We start from the raw sequence: 20,102 nt of genomic DNA on the forward strand, positions 1-20,102 counted from the left end.
GGCCCCTCATAGACATAGTCCATTTGCTCCTCACATTTTGGCAGAAGCCATTCAACTCAAGATCAAGATTCCAAGTATCAATGAGGTTGACGAGACCAAAGACCTGTAGGACCACTTAGATCTATTCCTAGCAAAGGAAAATTTGCTAGACATAAGCGATGCAGCATACGTAAGATTTTCCAAACTACCCTGGCCGGAAAAGCCATGACTTGGTTCAACCAACTGCCAGTTGGGACAATACACAGCTTCAAATACTTATTGTAACGTTTTTTAAAACACTTTGCAATCAAAAAGAGGTATGCAAAAAGCACATCATATTTATTTATTGTAGTCTAAGGAGAGCAAGAGGGCCCATGAGAGGACATGTAAAGATTCTCCGAGGTCGTGTTGCAAGTCCCCCAGATCAACCTAGGGCTCTTAGAGAGCATTATGCAATAGAATTTCTGAAAGGAAAGATTTTGGGAAAGTATAGCTGGAAACCTCCAACAACGCTAGATGAACTTCTAGTATGTGCAGAAAAATATTTTTAAATTGAGAAAACTTCAGGCATAAAGACCACAACCCCTTCTAAGAAGAGCGCAGTCGAAGAAAACCACTCAAGGAACCAAAATGTGAGAGTAATCAAAGAGATCGAAAGCGCATACCATCATCCAACATGACCTAATACACCTCTCTGAATGTGCCCCACGCTGAGATCTTCACCGTGCAGAGCAATAAGGACTAGTTCACTGTCATTCTGCATGGGGGAAAATCCTAAAAGGATGAAGTTAGACAAGTATTGCATTTTTCATAAGATTATGATCATAGCATAGAAAACTGCTTTCATTTGAAAAATGAAATAGAGAAATTGATCCAATGTTGATATCTGAAGGAATACGCAGATCATAATAATCCACCTCAAGGAGACAGCTCAAAACCTCCTCAAGAGGGACACAAGAAGGAAGACAAAAAAGGTCAAACCAAGGTAACCTCTCAATTGTTGGAATAATTGGGGTCATATCTGATGGGCCGCAGGAGGAGACTCGGCTCGGGCAAATAAAGCCGCACTCAGGGCTGTCAAAAACATCACAAATGATCTGAATGGTCTAAAAGTGACGATGAACGATGAAGCAGAAAAAAGGCATGAAATAGTTTTTGGTTCCCAAGATTTGGGAAGAGATTCGCCTACCAATAACGCTGCATTAGTAATTTCTGCCACCATATCGAACTTCTTGGTCAAGAAAGTCTTGGTGGATAGCAGCAATTCAACAGACCTCATATTCTACAAAGCGTTCTCACAAATGGGAATCAGCAATACCTAGCTAGCTCAAGTTAACACGCTGCAAGCTAGCTTTAGCGGAGACATAGTAAAACCTTTGGGTGAAGTGGTGCTACCAATGTCTTTGGGCTCATATCCAAGATGGGTAAGAAAGATGATGAAATTTCTTATAGTGGACGCTCCCTCCACATATAACATCATATTGGAAGGACAAGATTGAATTCCTTTTAAGTCACAACCTTCACATACCAATGGCAACTAAAGTTTTCAATTCTCGGGGGTGTCTAAGACAAACTAAGGTGATAAAAGACATGCAAGGAAATGCTATGCTAGCTCCCTAAGAAAAGGCCAATCGGCTAAAACACAAAACAACCACTAAGGGTGGGAACTCAATTAAAGTAGAAACCCGATAATGAATGAACCCCACGTAACTGGAGTAAACTGACTAACGCAAAAGCCAGACTGTTTAATGACATCTATCAAAAGAAGATGAGAATGAAGTGTAAACCCAAGGCGAAAAACGTGTAGTAAAAAAATAAAGAGGAGGTCCCTTAATCCGATCCCCTATTCCCAGAAGATAGAACTGAAAAACAAAAGATAGATCAACCTTATTTTTTAAAATACTAAACTCCTCAAGACTTAAGACACTATCACACTTCTCAATATTCATAAAACAACAATGAAGCCTAGACTGGGGGGCTATAGATGACTCCAATTCATCACTTTCGGCATGAACATGATAAGAAATCATTTTTAGTGATGAATCTAAACCTATCAAAATTTTAAGTGAGTCGAAATAACTCTCCGGCAAGTTTCTGATTATCTCAATAACTTCATATGAAAGTCAACAATTCCCTCATTACCTAGAACAGAAGGCAAAAACGAACGAGAGACAATTTCAGGATCGAAACCGGATTAAGCCTAATCGCCTCAATAGGCAGAATTAAGCGAGACAAGCCTTGACCAACACCTGATCGAGGTTGATTGCCTCGATCAAACGAAACTAGTCAACGCAATCCTGGTCAACTCGACCAACCTTAGATTGTGGCAACACACCTCGACCAAATCTAGGTCGAGGTGACACATCTCAACTTGGAGAGTCTAACCAACGTGAACCTTGACCAAAACCTGGTGGAGGCACCTGTCCTTAACCAGCTGTGCGCCAGCGGCAACACCTCCCTTTTTGGCAACAACCCCCCCCCCCCCCCCAACAAATTTTTTCTAGTATATCGCAATCTAACCTGAATGGATACCTAGACGATCCCCAAGTGCATTAACTCTTAAGAGACAAATCGACACGATTCAACAAAATAAAAAAATAAAAAATAATGTGGGGAAAAAAAGGGGAGAAGAGAGGAAGATATTTAATAAAAGTATCTACCCTAGCCATGAAGTTATTTTGCCAAAAAAAAAAAAACGAAAATTTGCAAAAGTGAACAAGACAATTATTATATTAAAAATGTATATAGACATCAATCCTAACAGCCCTCAAGACAGGCTAAGCCCGCAGGAGAGCACAAGGTTCAATAATAATTCCTAAATATTCCAAGAAATATTTAAAAATTGGGGGCTATTGGGGGGGGGGGAATGAAATCACACTGGTAAGGAAAAATATCACCACAACAAGGAAAGCAAAATATCCTCATAAAGAAAAATCTGGAGTCAAAAGTACCAAATCAGCATGATAAGAAAAATTATTGAAATACCCCTAGAAAATAATCATAGGTGAAGGACGAAACACCTTGCCATCACTTATCTTAAATAACGTAACTTTGTTGTATAAATACCCTTCCCCATTCCCTCATTGAGGGAGAGGGAAATTCTTGTAACAGTTCCAATGTAAGTACGTTGAATTGTGCCCTTACAATGCATAATTAGTGGATCTCACTTTTTGACAACTTCACCTACTAACTATGTGATTCCAAATGTCCTATTTCAACTTATTTTTCACTACCTGTGTAGCTGCAATGTCTACTAATCCCCTCCCACACTAACTTATAACTATTTCATATTTATAAAAAGATTATTATGCATTGTACTTTTAGTTTTTTTCTATTTATAGAGGTGAAAGGTTAATCCAGCAGAAAACAATTACAATTACAAATTGGACCAATTCATGAAATAAGAATTTAATTTATGAAAATTTTCACTTTAGTTCAGTAGAACACTATTTCCTTTCATTTTTTATTTTATTTTATTTTATTTTTGGTAAAGACGACTATTTGTAGAAATTGTTTGTTCCAATTATTCTACACGTGTATTGAATTTTTTGATCAATTTAAAATATATAGATAATTAAAGCATTGCATTCCACAAAATTATGTGCGTAAGAACCACGTGTCACCATTGCTAATCTATACTAATATAAGAAGAAAAGAAATTCCACAGTAAAAAACGACGATTATTGACATCAACACACCAAAATTTTTGTGAAGTCGAAAATACCCCTAACTTATTCAACTTTTCAAATTTTATATTAATTGATAGATTAGTTTTATTTTATTTCATTTATTTTTTTCTTTTTTATGTAATGTATTGATTTATATATTATACTCTTATTTATAGTATATTTTAAAGCGAAAAGATTACTTATTATATGCAAACAGGAATGACATGCCACAACGGCTAGCAATATTATAAAGAAATGAGGTGTTATAGATATAAAGTGGTGGTTTTAATACTGCTTCACCAATCTTTTTTATCCCTAAAACGTCATTCAACTAATAAGATAATTAACATCTCCGATTACTCAATTTTACATTAAATGATAAGTTAGTTTTCTTTTCTTTTCTTTATTTAATTTATTTAATTTTAATCTGATGTATTAATTTATATATTTTACTCTTATTTAAATAAATTTTAAAGTATGGAGATTATTTATTATATGTAACGATGTATCGTAACTGCTAGTTTATTATATGCACACAGGGACGGCGTGCCATGATGGCTCATTAAAAAAAGAAAAAACTTCTACACTCATAAACGACGGTTAATAACACTGTCACACCAACTTTTAGATATGACAATTATACCCTTAATTAATAATTTTAAAAAATAATTATTATTTTTATACAAAAGTGACTCAAAATCATTACACCAGTTCTCTTATTGCGTCAATAATACCTTAAATTAATTTTTTATTTATTATTTTTTTAAAATGTGATTTTCTTATTTATATATTGTAATCTTATTTATAATATATTTTAAAATATAAAAAATTATTTATTATTTGTGTATTTTATTTATTTAAAAATTTTTGAATAAAACAATTATTTAAGTATTTTTGAATATTTTTAGAAAAAATTATACTCACGTTATGCCATTAATATTTGACATAGTTAATTTTTAAATTTAGAAAATAGAGAATCCAACAAGGCAACCTGCTGACAACATGCACCATTGTGAAAAATAATAGAATTGGGCTAAATTGCATATACCAGAAATTCAAGGGGTAAGAGTGGAAATTAAAAATCCTGCCGTCTATGCTTTCAAAACCCTCGCGCTGCCTTCTCGTTCTCTTACTCAGCGTTCTTCATCATCGTCAACTGGCAACTTCTCTTTAACGTTTTCTATTTCCTCTTATCTCTCTCTGGATTAGGGTAAACGTCTCTTCTCCTCACTCGTTCTTTTTTATTTTGCATTGCCGGTGGTTCTTAAATTTGCATCTATGAGAGCTTTTTATGATTCTTGACATTTTCATAACAACCATTTATATGTGCACTTAATTTGGATGTAATGCGTTGTATCTGTATATGGGTTTCTTTATTTGATGGGTTTGTTGTTCTGGTTTGCGCAGTCAATCCCACTTGGCTTTGCTTTTGCTGGAGGCATTTCCTTTTGTTCTATTTTGATTTTTGATTTTGTAAATTTCAATGGTTTTATGTATATGAATGTGAACCCCAACTCTGTGTTAGTTGTTTCTATCTACTTGTTACATTTTGTTTTCCTTTCTAGACAATATTGTTTTGTTTCATGTCTACAAACTGCAGGCGGAAGGAGCTAAAAAAAGAGAGAGGAACAAGTATGTTGGACATTAATCTCTTTCGTGAAGAGAAGGGCGGCAACCCCGAGAAAATTCGGGAGTCTCAACGCCGTCGATTTGCCAATGTTGATCTTGTTGATGAGGTCATTGAACTTGACAAAGTTTGGCGGCAACGTAATTAGCAAATCTACTTTCTATTTTGAGATTGTGCCGGGAAACCTTGTTTTCTGTCATGATCAGACATATAACTTCGATTTGATATGGTTGTAGGCCAATTTGAGTTGGATGGCTTGAGGACAGATCGAAACAGGATTAGCAAAGAGATTGCCCGCCTCAAAATTGTGAGTGTTTTGGTTTGTTTGTTTTCCTATAATGCTTCTACAACCAACGTTCTTCTTGGAGAGAAGAATAGGATGTTTAAGAAACTAGAATGTCTTAGAAATGCATTTGTTTTTTTTTTTGGGGGGGGGGGGGGGGCAGTCATTATGTCTTTCGCTCTTTTTCTTAGAAAAATTGTAATATTATATTGATAATTTGATAGTAAAGCCAAGGTAGCTTGGGACTTCCTTGTTCTTTTCATAAACACTTAATGTCCTTTCTTTTCTCACAGAAACTGTTGACATGAGAGTTCTGAATCTAAATTTTAAGGCAACTATATTTTGTTGGTTCCTCTTGTTTATACATTGGATGTTGACTGGATTTTCTACGGTTTTGGAAGTCGGGACAAGATGCTAGTGGTATGATTGCAAGTACAGAGGAAAACAGGGAACTAACAGTAAAGAAGGAGGCAGAGGTGCAGGAGGCTCTTGCAGCAGTGCAGGCTAGAGTGGGAGTTATTGGAAACCTTGTGCATGATTCAGTCCCTGTCAGCAACGATGAGGTGTGTATGAGGTGCTTTTCTTCTATATGACTTCCATGCTCCCCTGATGAATGATATATGCTATGAATAATGAGATGTTTTATAGGCAAACAACGCCATAATTCGGTCATGGGGAGAGAAGTGGACTGCACCAAAGCTGAAGAATCATGTGGAGCTTGTTGAGCTTCTTGGAATTGCAGATATAAAGAAAGGTGCTCAATGCTTTTCATTTATTTTCTGGAAAATTACATTTTTTGTCCTGTAACTATAGGTCGGCAGCACGTTTGGTCCTGTAACTTACTCCACCTACACATTTAGTCCTTTTCTTATACGAATTTAGTCCTGGACATCTCACATTTGGTTCTTTTTTAGCAAATTTAATTCTTATTCTGTGGTGATAGATTTCGTGCTAACAACCTATAGTTATAGTACCGAAAATGAGATTTACTCCAATGTGAAGTGGATGAAAAGACTAAATTTGCCAAAAAAGGACAAAAAATGTGAGATGTTCGGACTAAATGCATCATAAGGACTAAATATGTAAATTGAGTAAGTTAGAGGACCAAAAAGTGCTAATGACCTATAGTTACAGGATAAAAATATGATTTTGCCTTTCATTTTTCTGAAGTCATACTATGGATATCCATGATGAATTGGATATTTGGTTTGTAAGGGCAGTCTAGAAAAGTGTGGGGATGTTGTAAAATTTCTAAGTATTATCCTTGTGGAGAGAGTGCCAGGGATCTTGTTAAGCCAATCTGAAGCCATCCATGGGTACATGTAAGCGAGAGCTCAGAGAAATTGGATCGCAGTAACTGAGTGTTAAGGGGAGCCTCAGAGCTTTCTGCTGCTGTTGCTTTCTTTTTCCGCAGTAGTATCTGGACTTAAATTTTGTTTAACTGTAAGATGAAGAGGAAGAAAACAAATTAGTACCACAAGTCAAGTTCGTAGGGTCTCAGCTACCAGTTGTGATCTTTCCCCACTTTCCTGTTATTTGACCCTTTCAACCTGATGTGAACACGAAAATTTTTTCCTGCAGGTTCAGCAATGAGTAGCTGAATGCCCATTCCTTGGTCTTACTTTTTGTTTTCTAACTTTCTTGTTGTGGTATCTAGCTTGCTTCATGTATAGCATGTTTGAATTTTAGGTGCAAATATAGCTGGAGGCAGAGGCTTCTATCTGAAAGGGGATGGTGTACGACTTAATCAAGCTTTAATCAACTTTGGTCTTGATTTTTTGGAGAAGAGGGGCTTTACTGCACTGCAAACTCCTTTCTTCATGAGGAAAGATATTATGGCTAAATGTGCTCAATTGGCTCAGTTCGATGAAGAACTTTATAAGGTAACTTTTTCTCTAGTTCAGTAGCTTGGTACTACTATTTCTAAATGAAAGAGAGTTACAAAGATCTTGTGTTGTGCATAAAGATGAACTTTGTTTAAGTGTCTCACTGAAGAAATATATAGAAAGACAATATCCTATCTCATTTTAGTAGAACCCTGGCATGCCTTTCTTTAGCGTGCTGCTTTGCACTTTGCATTAAGATATTGTTCAGATGTTATCAGTTCCTAAGCTGCAGATATCAACCTTACTAGCTTATTCTCCTGCATTAGTTGAGTTATTAATTGTGTTTGTAGCTGTTCACAGTTGTGTTTCTGCTCATTTTTCCCACTCGGGAATTGAAGTGCTAACTGATCTATCAATAAAGCACAGCATTAAACAAATGCATGAATTCCTAGTTATAAAAAAAATTACAGGGGGTGGAGGTAAAACTTACCTCCTGTAATATAAAGTGAGTAATCATGTCAATATGGAGAAAGTATAATTGAAAAGGAACACGGCAAAACTGAACATGTCATCCTTTCTTGTCAGAGTGGCACTATTTGCCAGAACTCCTGCCTGTCTTTCAGAAGGGTAGGATAGGATGAAGTGGCAATCTTTGAGAAATCATATACTGCATGATATTCCTGTTATTTCCTTCCCACACTTCCAAACTATTAAGCCCAAAAAGAACTGCTTTGTCTTTGAACTATTTCTTTTAATTGAGCAAATGACGCTAATACAAAGAGGGAGCAATTGAAGGTATGTAAAGCATGCAATGATATAGGATAGTCTCCAACAGTAATTCAAAATTTGGAGAAAGGCATTGCTTTGGGTGATAAGTTTGAGGATGAAATTGTTTACTATAGGACTTTGACGCAACACTAAGTTTGTCTAGCGTGTGATCTCCATACATATGTTATCTAGTTGCTTGCCATTGGTGAACAGTAAAAAAATCAGTTAGTCCAGTTCTACTGCAATCTCATAGCACCCCTGTACAAATCCGGATTCTTCATGGAATAATACTCTTGATTATATGCACAATTGGTCTATAATTCTATTTTAAGCATAATCATTTAGACTTTCTGGGAGCTGCTAATGTGCTTGACTTGGTGGTTTTTAACAGGTTACTGGAGAGGGAGATGACAAATATCTGATTGCAACGGCTGAACAACCACTTTGTGCGTATCATATAGATGATTGGATTCACCCTTCACAACTGCCTCTGAGGTATGGGATCTATGTAAATGTCCTTGGCTCAACATCGTGTAGTTTACTTCTGGCTTCAAATTGTTATATTTAAGCAACATAACAGTTTTCTCGTTGTATCTTTTTCCCCCCTTCTCTTTTGTCTATAGATTTGATTGACATTCTGAGTTCTGTCAGATATGCTGGATATTCATCGTGCTTCCGTAAAGAAGCCGGGTCGCATGGTCGAGATACTCTGGGAATTTTCCGTGTTCATCAATTTGAAAAGGTGGAACAATTCTGTATAACCAGTCCAAATGGAAATGATTCCTGGGAGATGCACGAAGAGATGCTGAAAAATTCCGAGGATTTCTACAAGCTGGTATCTTCCGCGTCTTTTTCATATATTTGTATCTCTGAGTAATAGCTGTTACTTGTAACAATGCTGCACCTCTGGATAGAAGTAAGAGTATTTTGCCAAAAGACTTTAGCATATCTATGCTGATTCAGTTATCACAAATTGTTCTTCTAATGTTTCTCCCATGATTTTAGACTGCAAAAGTATTGATGTCAGTGAAATAACTTCTGTGAGCAGCTAAATATTCCCTATCAAGTTGTAGCTATTGTCTCTGGTGCACTGAATGATGCTGCTGCAAAGAAGTACGATTTGGAAGGATGGTTTCCAGCATCACAGGCATATAGAGAACTTGTTTCCTGCTCAAACTGCACTGACTATCAGTCCAGAAGATTGGAAATTCGATTTGGACAAAAGAAGGTGGAGTTAGCTTTTTCTTGCTGTATTTTTATGGTTACACATTATTGTCAATGTCAGACTGTGGGTGGCCTTTTAGAAGAAAACATGAAAAAAGATTATATGCATCAATAGTCGGAGCTAAACAAAATTCTCTTTGCTCGCTAAGTCTACCAAAGTTTTGTGCCTTGAAATGGGATATGTAGTGCTCCTTTGTGATTTCAAATTGAAATTATATAGTGTTCAGCATTTTCTTTCCAAAATGATCATTTCCTTGCAAATATGGTTGCAGAGTAATGATAAGGTCAAGGAGTACGTCCACATGTTGAACTCTACCCTCACAGCAACTGAGAGGACAATGTGCTGCATCCTCGAGAACAACCAGAAGGAGGACGGGGTAGAAATACCAGAGGCTCTAAGAGGTTACATGGGTGGGAAATCTTTCATTCCTTTCAAAAACAACACTGGGAAGGAGGCAAAAGGGAAGAAGACTAAGGAATGACCCACGATTCACTTTCTACACCACATTGTGGACGAATTTAAAGGAAATGCTGGAGCTCTCTCTTCCCTCCTATGACTTAATGGGGAACTGTTGAATACTATGATGGGCCGTTTGCCTTTCCTTGAACCTCTTTGGTTAAAGGTCATTTGTTCCAAACTTCCCCTACTCTTTAGCATACCCTTTTAAAGGTTTTTCAATGCCTATGGACGTGCATTGGCGTTGAATTATGAGATATTTAATTATGATTTTTCTTGATCTTTGGCCGGAAACTAGAGTATAATCAAATGTTACAACTTTAAGGTCATTATGACACTAGAATTTGGTGATGGTGAATGTAGGATACAATTACTCAGTTTCTGCAATCTGCCATTAAGTTTCGTTGTCTTCTCATAGATATTTAAACCGATTCATAGACGCAAGCGACGCAAGCAATGCGATTTGAATGTAATACTAGTATTTTCAATGTTCAGAGTCTTGCTAATACTTAACGTAGGACCTTTTTTAAATGGAGTAACCAGGAAGATGATCTATCAAGCTAAGTGTTGAATGCTTATGTAATCTAAATTGTTACCAGGACCGATGATCTTTCGAAAAGAATGTTTTATGTAACCTAAACTATATAAATTGGGGACAAATCACGTTATAGAAACAGTTCCGTTGTTGCTACTGCTACACTCTGCCGAAGAACGAGAAATGATAGATTGCTTCTTTGTCGTCCATGAAACCAAAGCATAACCCAAGATCACACAGAAACCTGTCGAAGACCATCTAGTGTCCACACATGATGCCGAATCAGTGTCACAAAATGCAGCAATGGTGAGAGGATTATCCCAAGGAAAGAAGAGTCATTTAGGGCGAACTGTTGGGATAGGTGGGCGGCGGCGTTAAGATGTTGCTGACAAGGGGATTGGAGAACTTGGCTTCGGTGTTGAGCAGCATGAGCTACAACTGGATGAGTGAACACCAGATACAAAAGCCTGTCCTCCACCCTAATATTACTAGGAACTAAATCCTTTCAATTTTCATAAATATTTCTAGTCATTTAAAGTCATATCAACAGGCTACTTTTTATCTACTAAGTGTATTATATGATGAATATAATATACAAAAGAATGATATCACTAATTATTAATTAAAGCATGCATCAGGGTAAGTTGAATATTGGACAAAATCCTACTCTATTATTAATGCCACCAATGAGAATGATGTTATTTCCTTGCAGAATATAAATGAAATAAAACATTATTAAAGTGAATTTATAACCATTGTTGATATCAAAGGTTTAGAATAAATTACTAATTAAAAATTCAAAGTAAATTGACTAATAATTAAATTTCATAACAAATTCTATTTTATATATGTTCAAAATAATAAATCGCAGTAAATCCATATCAAATTCAGGTTTTATGATCTTGATGGATCGATGCTAGATGACTATCAGTTTTTTTTTTGGATTAATTCAATTGTGTTAAAAAATTATGTTCGAATATAGTTCGTTAGGAAACTGATCAATTTCAAAGCACATAATGTTCAAACTCTATAAAAGTAAACTCAAACTACTAAAGTTCTACTCATGTCTGTAAAAGAAGCCTCCACACACGAAACGCACAAGACAATAAACAAGATACCAAAAAATTCTCTCTATTATCACGAAACTCTGCAACTCCACATATTCCTTGGCATTAAATCATCAACCCTTGATACCATATTTAAGCTGACGTGTAGTTTGCTCCAAAAACTCTGAGGAGATTACGCATCTGATTCAAGAACAAGTGATTGCCAAAAAGTGTTTAGGTCTCCTGTCAAATAAGATCTCAATAAATAATCTAATTATTAAAGTGATTAATTTAAACTCCTTTAAATTTTAACAATAATTAATGCTCCATCAAAAATTAATTCTCCAATTAATTTTTTTTTAATACCTTTAGCATTTTTTGTGTGGCCTTTATAGGTTCACCCTCAACTAGACTTGGGTACGTATTTCGTATACAACTTCATTCGACAATTAACTTACTCTAGGTTTTAATTAAATCATATGTAATTAATCACTCTTTGATTGAGTCATCAATCCAAAAGTACCAGTCACTATGGATGGTCGTCTAGCAACGATCGATGACATTAGTCAATAGATAAAAGTGGTGTAAATCCTTAACTGTATATACCATATAAATACGATCTTCCCATCAAGCTATCTCCCAATCAAAATTTAGTACACGTTATTCCGAATCTGACTAATTCTAATTCAACTCGAACTCTTCTCTTTCCAACCATTTTCTTTTTCCTTTCAAAATTCTAATTTGTTTACAAGGCAATATTGCATCCAATAGGGCTCCACATACAATTTTCATCCGGTAATTAATTTCGTTAAGTTGTATGCGCTGTTGTGGACCAAAGTTTTGATAATCAGTTGACACGAGTTATCCTGAATTTCATGGATTCTCTGAAGGTTTCTTGAACCTCTTTTTGTATAAAAAACGAAAAAACAAAATCCTCCTTTTTCTTCCAAACTCTTCTTCATTCATAAAAACACCTGGAATCCACAAAGATCAAAATCCAGAATAAGCATTTTCAAGAATTTGGCGAAATTAACAGAATTTTTACCACATAAATATATAGCATCAACAAGTTTGAAGCTTTTGAATCGAAATTACACAAACACCCCCTATATTTTATAAAATTCAATTACACACCTTGAGGTGTGTTAGTGTAATATTCAAAAAGCGTTTGTTTAAGTTTAATAACCTCAAAAGGTATAGCTATAATTTTAGAAAAAACAAGGGACATTTGTGTATTTTAACCTAAATTCAGGGAGTATCCAAGTAATACCCAGAGATAATTGCTGGACAAATAGAAAGTCCACAACTACTGGGGAGATGGGAGGGTTATACGGAGAAAGAATAACACATTCATAAACCATGTTACTTTTGCATTAGTCTAAGCGAGCACGTAGTACAGTTAGTTTGGATGTTGAAACTAATCAAAACCATAAAAACAGGGATAAATTCTTGAGCAGATTTAGACAAGAAATAATTGAAGGTTCGTCAATCAACCTCAATATCTCCTCGCAAAACCACCACCACGGCCATAAGCAGGGCCAGCAGGCAATCCCTGTGGTTCAGTACTCTGCTTAACAACTCCAGGAAGTTCAGCCATGCCAAGGGATGCAAGCATGTCGATTGTCTCCTTGTCAACTTCAATGACATCAGTCTTAATGGCAGACTCATCCGGGACAAAGTCCATGCGCCTCTCACGCTCCTCTTCCTGCAGCTTGAGCGAGATGCCACGAACTGGACCCTTTTGGATCCGTTTCATCAGGTGTGTGGAGAACCCGGCAATCTTGTTGCGGAGACGTTTGGACGGAATAATAGCTACTTCCTCCAAGACTTTCTTGTTTGTGTGAAAATCTAGGGTCATTTTGGAGTAGTACCTCTCAATAACTTGTCGAGAGGACTTTTTAACTGTCTTAGTACGCACACGACCCATCTTGACAGCAGCACCCTAGAATCCGACTCTGAAATAGATATAAAGCAGTCAGACACGGCATAAAGTTAAAATAAGATAACTGAGCTTCTAACAAAGAAAGGAGAAGAAAGAAAAATTTATAGACTCGTTCCCATAAGAACTACGAAGATATACAGTCTGAACATACCAAGTTTTGTTCAGGTTTTCATCATTCTAAATACAATCATATCCATGTTGGATCAAGTGCTAGGAAACTGGAACTGGTCATCTGCTCCCGGTATCCAACAGTATATTCAACATAGCAAGATAGTAAGAACCAAGGACTATCTTCTAGTGTTTCTCAGAAAGCAAACTTACTATATCTGTACCGTGTGCGGTGTATCTAAATCCACCAGTTGATTACAAAAAATCCCAAAACTAATAGAAATTCAATTAGAAATCGTTTGACAAATAACAATTTCCAAACATCAGTTACAAATATTTAAATTGCCATTCTCCTCTAAATAAATTAATACTATTATTACATCTCTAGACTAGAAATTGAAAACTGGAAGATCAACATTGTAAACTCGAGCCTAATCTCGTATCCTCCCTCTCCGTTCCCTCAAATTGCTGACTAAATAAATAATTATAAAATTAGGGGAATACAAAATCCAAAAGTTAACATAATAATAAAAATCTTAAAGTTAAATTCAACTTCTAGCGTCAAAATCAGTGCATATACATGCAGATCAAATAAACACAAGAATCTATATGCACGCTAAGACGACCACTTTCCAACTGTCAGCATCTAATGAATGTTCCCAGATATTCTTTTTGCATATCCAAGCAATCCTAATCCTAAACATATATATTATATACAAACACTAGAAAAATTCCGAAAAAATCCGAACAATGCAAAGAGACAGAGAAAGAAAAAAGAGAAGCACGAGTTCAAAGTAATGCAGCAACAGAGAGCAAGAATTTACTTGGAAAAAACGGCGAACGGCGACGGTGGACGCGGCAGCTGTTGGCAGTGTCAGCGTATGAAGAAGAAATAGCACAAGACGAGAATATAGGGCATCTGCTAATTAGGGTTCGAGATCCTATTGGGCTGGGCTCAAATTAAATGGGCCAAGAACCAGACTGCAATATTTGTTGGGCTTTGTGAATGTTCAAATTGGGTTACAACTTTTACCCTTATTTTTGGGCCACAACCATTTTTTTTTTAATGAAATTTACCGTCCCAAAAAAAAAAGAGAGAGAGAATCAACTACTAAAAAGATGATCGATTCTTTAAAATCTTTTTCTTCAATTGAAAGAAGCAGAGACGTAGTTAGCCTGACTCCTTAGAGGGTTTTTTTCTTTTTCTTTTTTTTTTTCCCAAAGCTTTTTGCTTATTAGTGTTTTCACATGTGAATTTGTTGCCCATCACCTTATCTAGAAAGTATAATAGAAATTAATGATGTGTACTTAGTCTAGTAGTATCAAGATAGTCGAAGAATTTTCAAAAAAAATTTAAATTCAAAGGAGGACTATCTGCGAAGGAAGGGTTAACACTCTAATGTTTAGGTCAATATTTGAATTATTGAATAAATAATAGAAAAACTCAAAATAATGTAAAAATAATGGTGTGAAAAGTGATGTGGAATGATAAAAAAAAATTAGTGTGAGTGAAAATGAGTATATGGAGTGCCAAAGTATGCAAAGAGCTTACTAAAAATCAAGAGAAAAGTGTGTGGAAGTAAATGATGCTCGTTACCATTATGGCTGCAAAGTGGCCCCTATTTATAGGCTGGCTGAGAGCAAAATTCGAAAATAGTTGCAGCATATGATACACAATTTCAAAGATGTGTGAGTTAGCTAACTAAAAAAAACAAATTATAATTTCGATTTATTTGGAAGAGCATATGACTATTTGAATGAATTATGTCCAGTCAACCAGATTTCAGCGAAATTTGTTTTACTTCTTGATGTCAGGTCAGCCATTATGAATCTAGAAGGAGTTTGTTGGAATTTTTTTAATATGACGTGTCTCTAAATATTAAGAGCGCATGTGACATGGAATCCCTGATGTTCGTTGAGTCACCTTGCTAGACTGGGCTTGTTTCTGGGCTTGCCAAGTTAGTTATGAATCTTTGCACTATGGATTTTACATATTGCTCATGGACCAATAAGCTAAGCTCTGTTGCGCTATGAAATAGGGGGCCACATCCTTTTATTGTGGGCTTTGGAAAGGATAAATGAGGGGGTATCATCCCTCCTACACCCGCCCCCACTCTAGTAGTGCATGATTAGTATTGGATTGCTGAAATAGAATTTATTTCCACTACCTGAAGAATTTTCTCAACGCGTGGATTTAGTAGGGGAAATTCTGCTGAGCTATCTAGCTATGCCAGCTAGGCTATCGAAAGAAAGTCCTGGTGGGCTGATTAGATGTAAACGCCTTACCCACACATGCGGATTTGGGGGGATTTACGCATATCTGCAAAAAGGTGAGTGATAATTGCCAAAGATAAGATGATAGGACAGACTTGACGGTGTTGGGGGAGTACGTGCTTGCTGATTGGCTGATTGCGACAAATAGGAGAGAGAAGTGCCAAGTCCTCAGCGAATGGGACTGCTTGGCGATCTTCATTTTTAAGGCAGGGGGCGCATCTTTCGTGATACAACTCTTTTTCGAATTCCTAGAGGTAATTTTTAGTATTTTTTCCCTCTTACTCCTTTAGTTCTTTTTCCAGCAATATTCATTATTGATCGTTATTTATTTCTTTGCAGCTTCTATTAATTCTTCCTAGCGTTCCCAGTATTCCTTACTCCCCCTTCTAGGTATGATTCTTTTTTTTTTTTTTGTTTTTTTTCTTGCTTTTCTAGAGCTATATCTATTGGAAGTATAGATGAGCATGTGATCGAGGAAATAATGGTGGACCTAGTAGGATCCTTTGGGGAGGAAAAGGAAAACCCCTTTGCCTCCAACTCAGTTTCCCATCGTGGAGGTAAGAGCAAGGAGGAGGAAGGGAACACTGGGGAAGAGAAAAAAAGGAAAGTGGTACAGATAGGATGGTTTATGATGGAATGGAGTCTTTTTTAGTTTACGGCTCTCGTTTCTCTATTGATGATGCAGTGAATATGAGCGAGAAGTATGGAAAAACTGATGAATTTTGTAATTCAAGTCCCTGTTGTTGTTGCTCACCCAAACTTTTCTCCTGATAGCTTTCTTTGCTTCTACGTGGCCCAGTAGGAGGCTAGGTTGTGGTTTCCTATCCTTGACTTTTTGTAGCACCCTCTATAGCACTACACTAAATTATCACTAATTATTATATACTTTCATATTAACCCGTCTTTTAAAAAATTTCACTTTAATTGAATAAGATAATTTTTTTTTTATCAATGTAATATATAAGTCATAAGTAATGATAGACATCGTCAAAAGTTTATATTTATTATTCTACTAATTTACTCACGTCTACACCCCCCCCAAAAAAAATAATGAAGTTTCTAGCTATTATAAAATTTAAAATGCAATCTCAGTTAAAAACTAGTGTATCTTGTAGTCACATAGCTAGAATTCCTAGCTTCAAATGTCATGGCTGACCCACCTAATAAGATTAGCGGCAGGGCTCAAGATTTATTTTGGCTAGTCATTTTGGCTTATCATCTGAAAATTATGTGACAAAGAATGAGCTGCCTACTCTATAAGTATAGCTAATCAACCTATATATATACATATATGTATATACACATACGACAACAAGACAAGTTTCGTGCACTGACACAAACCAACATATGTTTGCCATGTAACCACAACAAGTTTAAAAAATAGCACATACCAACAATCACATTTCAATCTACAACATAATACCCAACGTTATCATTTATTTCCATAAGGCCATGCTTACCCAAACTGGAGTGCATCACTCAATGGTCTTTGCCAAGTATCATCATCTCAATCACGATATCTCATCCTTTTATTTCGATATCACACAACAAACAACTCATATGATATCCCATTATCAATCATATCACAAAACAAACAACTCGTATGACATATTATATTATGAATCATACCAAACAATACACAACTCATATGATATAGCACGTCATCTCTATTGATCAATTGACAACACACAGCTCGTCACTGATTATATCATCATAAACCATTGCAGTAAGTCCCCCAGTTAGGTAAGCCATCTCTTTATCTCAGTTTATATTATCCCCATCAATAACTTCATAATTCAATTTCACACAATAATTAAATATAATATCACATAATTATCCATCCGTCTTTCTTACACTATAATTACAAATGACCATGCAACAACAACTTCACATGACAATAACGTAATCCAAACAAAAATTCAACAATTTACGACCAAGTGTACAATAGAAATATATATACCTATATATATATATCTAATTAACTATACTTACCTCAAATTTCAACATAGTTAGGTTAATAAAAGGTGTTGATCAATCCTCTACATTATCAAAAATTAAAAACAATAAGTCAATTATCAGATTTCTTCTCCTCTCCTTGAGCGTTCATCTCGCTAAGGCCAAAACTCATGTAGAATATCAAGGTTTCTGGAAACGAAAGTTGAAGACATTTTAGAGAATTGAGAGAAGAAGATGAAAAACTTCATTTCTGTTGTAATCTATGTTCAAGAAACTGTATAAAAGAATGTATATACAGGAAAAAGTATAACTGCTCCTAACTAACCCAACAAACTAAAAGGCAGAGTAAAAAACGCACTTCTAACTAATGAAAGCGCATAATGAAAAAAATAACGACAAAGCTTAAGTAAAAATAAATGGCGGATCTTCCAACTCAGTCCGATTTCAGCATCCAACTCAACAACTAATTTGTCCAATGTTCATCTTCAACATTCGTCTTCATCCGCTGTTCTGTGTGCAATCTGTTGTTCTGCTACATATCGTGATACCCCCGCTCAAGATGGAGCTTGGTTTGTCAAGCCTAGCTTGACGAACAGACGGGCAAAATCACCAACAGGGGAAGACTTGGTAAATGAATTAGCCAATTGCTCAAGCCCAAGAACATGAGATTGCTGGATGAATCCCAACTTCAAGTGATCACGGACGAGGTGACAATTTATGTCCAAGTGCTTGGTGCCCTCATGAAAGATAGTGTTGGCAATGATATGAATAGCGGCTTGGTTGTCACACCAGAAAGAAACAGATGTGCAAAAAGGAAAGTTGAGTGTGCGCAAAAGGTAGGATAACCACAGGGGTTTGCAAACGGCAACACCTATACTATGGTATTCAGCTTCGGTGGATGAACGAGCCATGGTGGGTTGTTTCTTTATTTTCTAGAAAACAAGAGAGGAACCCAAGAAGATACGAAAACCGATGATAGAACGGCGAGAATCTGGACAAGAGGCCCAAGAAGCATCAATATACGCAAAAGGTTGAAGAGTGTTGCAAAAAGGGAAAAACAAACCTAATGAGGAGGTCCCTCGGAGGTAACAAAGCACATGGACTGCAACATCCCGATGAAAGGACCGAGGATGTTGAAGAAACTGGGAGAGTTGTTGGATTGCAAAAGAAACATCATGCCTGGTGAATCCAAGGTACAAAAAACATCCCACCAAACATGTGTAAGCTAGGTTAGGCAAAAGGGAGCTAGCATCTGCAGTGAGTTTGAGACCTGGAGGCAGAGGAGTGGAAGTGGCCTTAGCATCCAGGAGATTGGTATCTTTGAGAATACTAGTGAGGTATTTCTGCTGAGTAACAAGCAGGCCATGAGTCGAACGAGCGAGGCCCCAAGAAGTACTTTATAAAACTCAAATCTTTGATTGTGAACAGAGAGTGTAAGTAGTCCTTGAGGCTGTGATTCCGTCTGCAAAGTTTCCAGTCAATAATATAACATCAACATAAACTAATAATCCCATAAAAATATGTAAAAGTAATCTTTAAGAAAAGACAGTGATCATGAAGACACTGTCCGTAACCAAAAGCTTGTAACTTTATTGTGAGCTCGATGTTTCATTGGCGAGATGCTTGCTTCAAACCAGAAAGGGAGTAATTCAATTTAATAACATGTCCTGGAGTCACTAATGTGTAGCCTTCTAGAGGGGTCATGTAGACCTCCTCGTCAAGATGCCAGTGTAAGAAGGCATTATTCACATCCAATTGCCATAAGGGCCAGCCTTTTGCCACTAAATTGCCACTAAATTGCCATGAAAACTCATACTGTAACAGTCTTAGCCACCGGGGAAAAGCTATCAAAGTAGTCCATGCCCTCTATCTGATTGTGTCCTTTGGCTGCCAAACGAACCTTGTGGCGCTACATGCTGCCATTTAGGTTTAACTTCAATTTGAACACCCACCGGAACCCAATTGCTTTCTTGCCCGGAGGCAAGCGAACAAGCTCCTATGTATTATTTTTATCAAGTGCATTGGGTTCTTCAGTCATAGCACCAGTCCACATAACATCCTTGCTGGCTTCAAGATAGTTCCTAAGTTCCTAAACAGAGGACAAAAGAGGAACAAACAACATATGTGCAAACTTATAAAGGGAAGGCAAACAAGTAGTAGTGGAATTAGTTTCATAATGGCATATATAATCATCTAACTAGGTTGGTTTCTAGGATGTTCTAAGCGAGCCACGTGGTGGAGGGATATAAGGAAGAACTAGAGCAAAGGCAGAATGAGAAGGTGGAGTTTGTGGGGACTGGGAAAAAATATCATATGTGGCAGTAGGCAACTGAGAATGGAATAAAGTTTAGTAAGCAGTATTTGTGAATTCTGTACTATTATCAGATCTTATCACCTTAACCTTGGACT

General features: G+C 36.4%; 2 protein-coding genes across 2 annotated transcripts; one reads left to right on the forward strand and one right to left on the reverse strand.

The window, feature by feature from the left end:
* The first annotated feature begins 4,701 nt into the window (after positions 1–4,701).
* LOC105160998 (serine--tRNA ligase) lies at positions 4,702–10,219 on the forward strand. The gene is made up of 10 exons (XM_011078545.3): positions 4,702–4,857; positions 5,248–5,414; positions 5,511–5,581; positions 5,959–6,120; positions 6,206–6,311; positions 7,247–7,440; positions 8,543–8,646; positions 8,803–8,986; positions 9,200–9,379; positions 9,648–10,219. Exons 2-10 carry the CDS (start codon positions 5,282–5,284, stop codon positions 9,855–9,857), a joined length of 1,344 nt encoding a protein of 447 aa, XP_011076847.1. The 5' UTR covers positions 4,702–4,857; positions 5,248–5,281; the 3' UTR covers positions 9,858–10,219.
* Positions 10,220–12,762: 2,543 nt separating this feature from the next.
* Positions 12,763–14,443, reverse strand: LOC105161000 (small ribosomal subunit protein eS17). Its single transcript, XM_011078546.3, has 2 exons — positions 14,288–14,443; positions 12,763–13,368 (listed from the first exon to the last, which is right to left on the reverse strand). The coding sequence occupies exon 2, from the start codon at positions 13,338–13,340 to the stop codon at positions 12,909–12,911; it is 432 nt and encodes a 143-aa protein (XP_011076848.1). The 5' UTR covers positions 13,341–13,368; positions 14,288–14,443; the 3' UTR covers positions 12,763–12,908.
* Between the last annotated feature and the right edge of the window lie 5,659 nt (positions 14,444–20,102).

This window comes from Sesamum indicum, linkage group LG4 (genome assembly GCF_026168435.1).
Source record: "Sesamum indicum cultivar Baizhima isolate 11 linkage group LG4, ASM2616843v1, whole genome shotgun sequence".
NCBI classification, from domain to species: Eukaryota; Viridiplantae; Streptophyta; class Magnoliopsida; order Lamiales; family Pedaliaceae; genus Sesamum; species Sesamum indicum.

Excerpts from the sequence above, each read along its gene's own strand:
- LOC105161000 (XM_011078546.3), bottom strand. The coding sequence starts at position 13,340 with ATGGGTCGTGTGCGTACTAAGACAGTTAAAAAGTCCTCTCGACAAGTT.
- LOC105160998 (XM_011078545.3), top strand. The coding sequence starts at position 5,282 with ATGTTGGACATTAATCTCTTTCGTGAAGAGAAGGGCGGCAACCCCGAG. Across the intron at positions 6,121-6,205 it reads TCCCTGTCAGCAACGATGAG|GCAAACAACGCCATAATTCG; the intron begins GTGTGTATGAGG and ends GATGTTTTATAG. Across the intron at positions 8,647-8,802 it reads CCTTCACAACTGCCTCTGAG|ATATGCTGGATATTCATCGT; the intron begins GTATGGGATCTA and ends GAGTTCTGTCAG.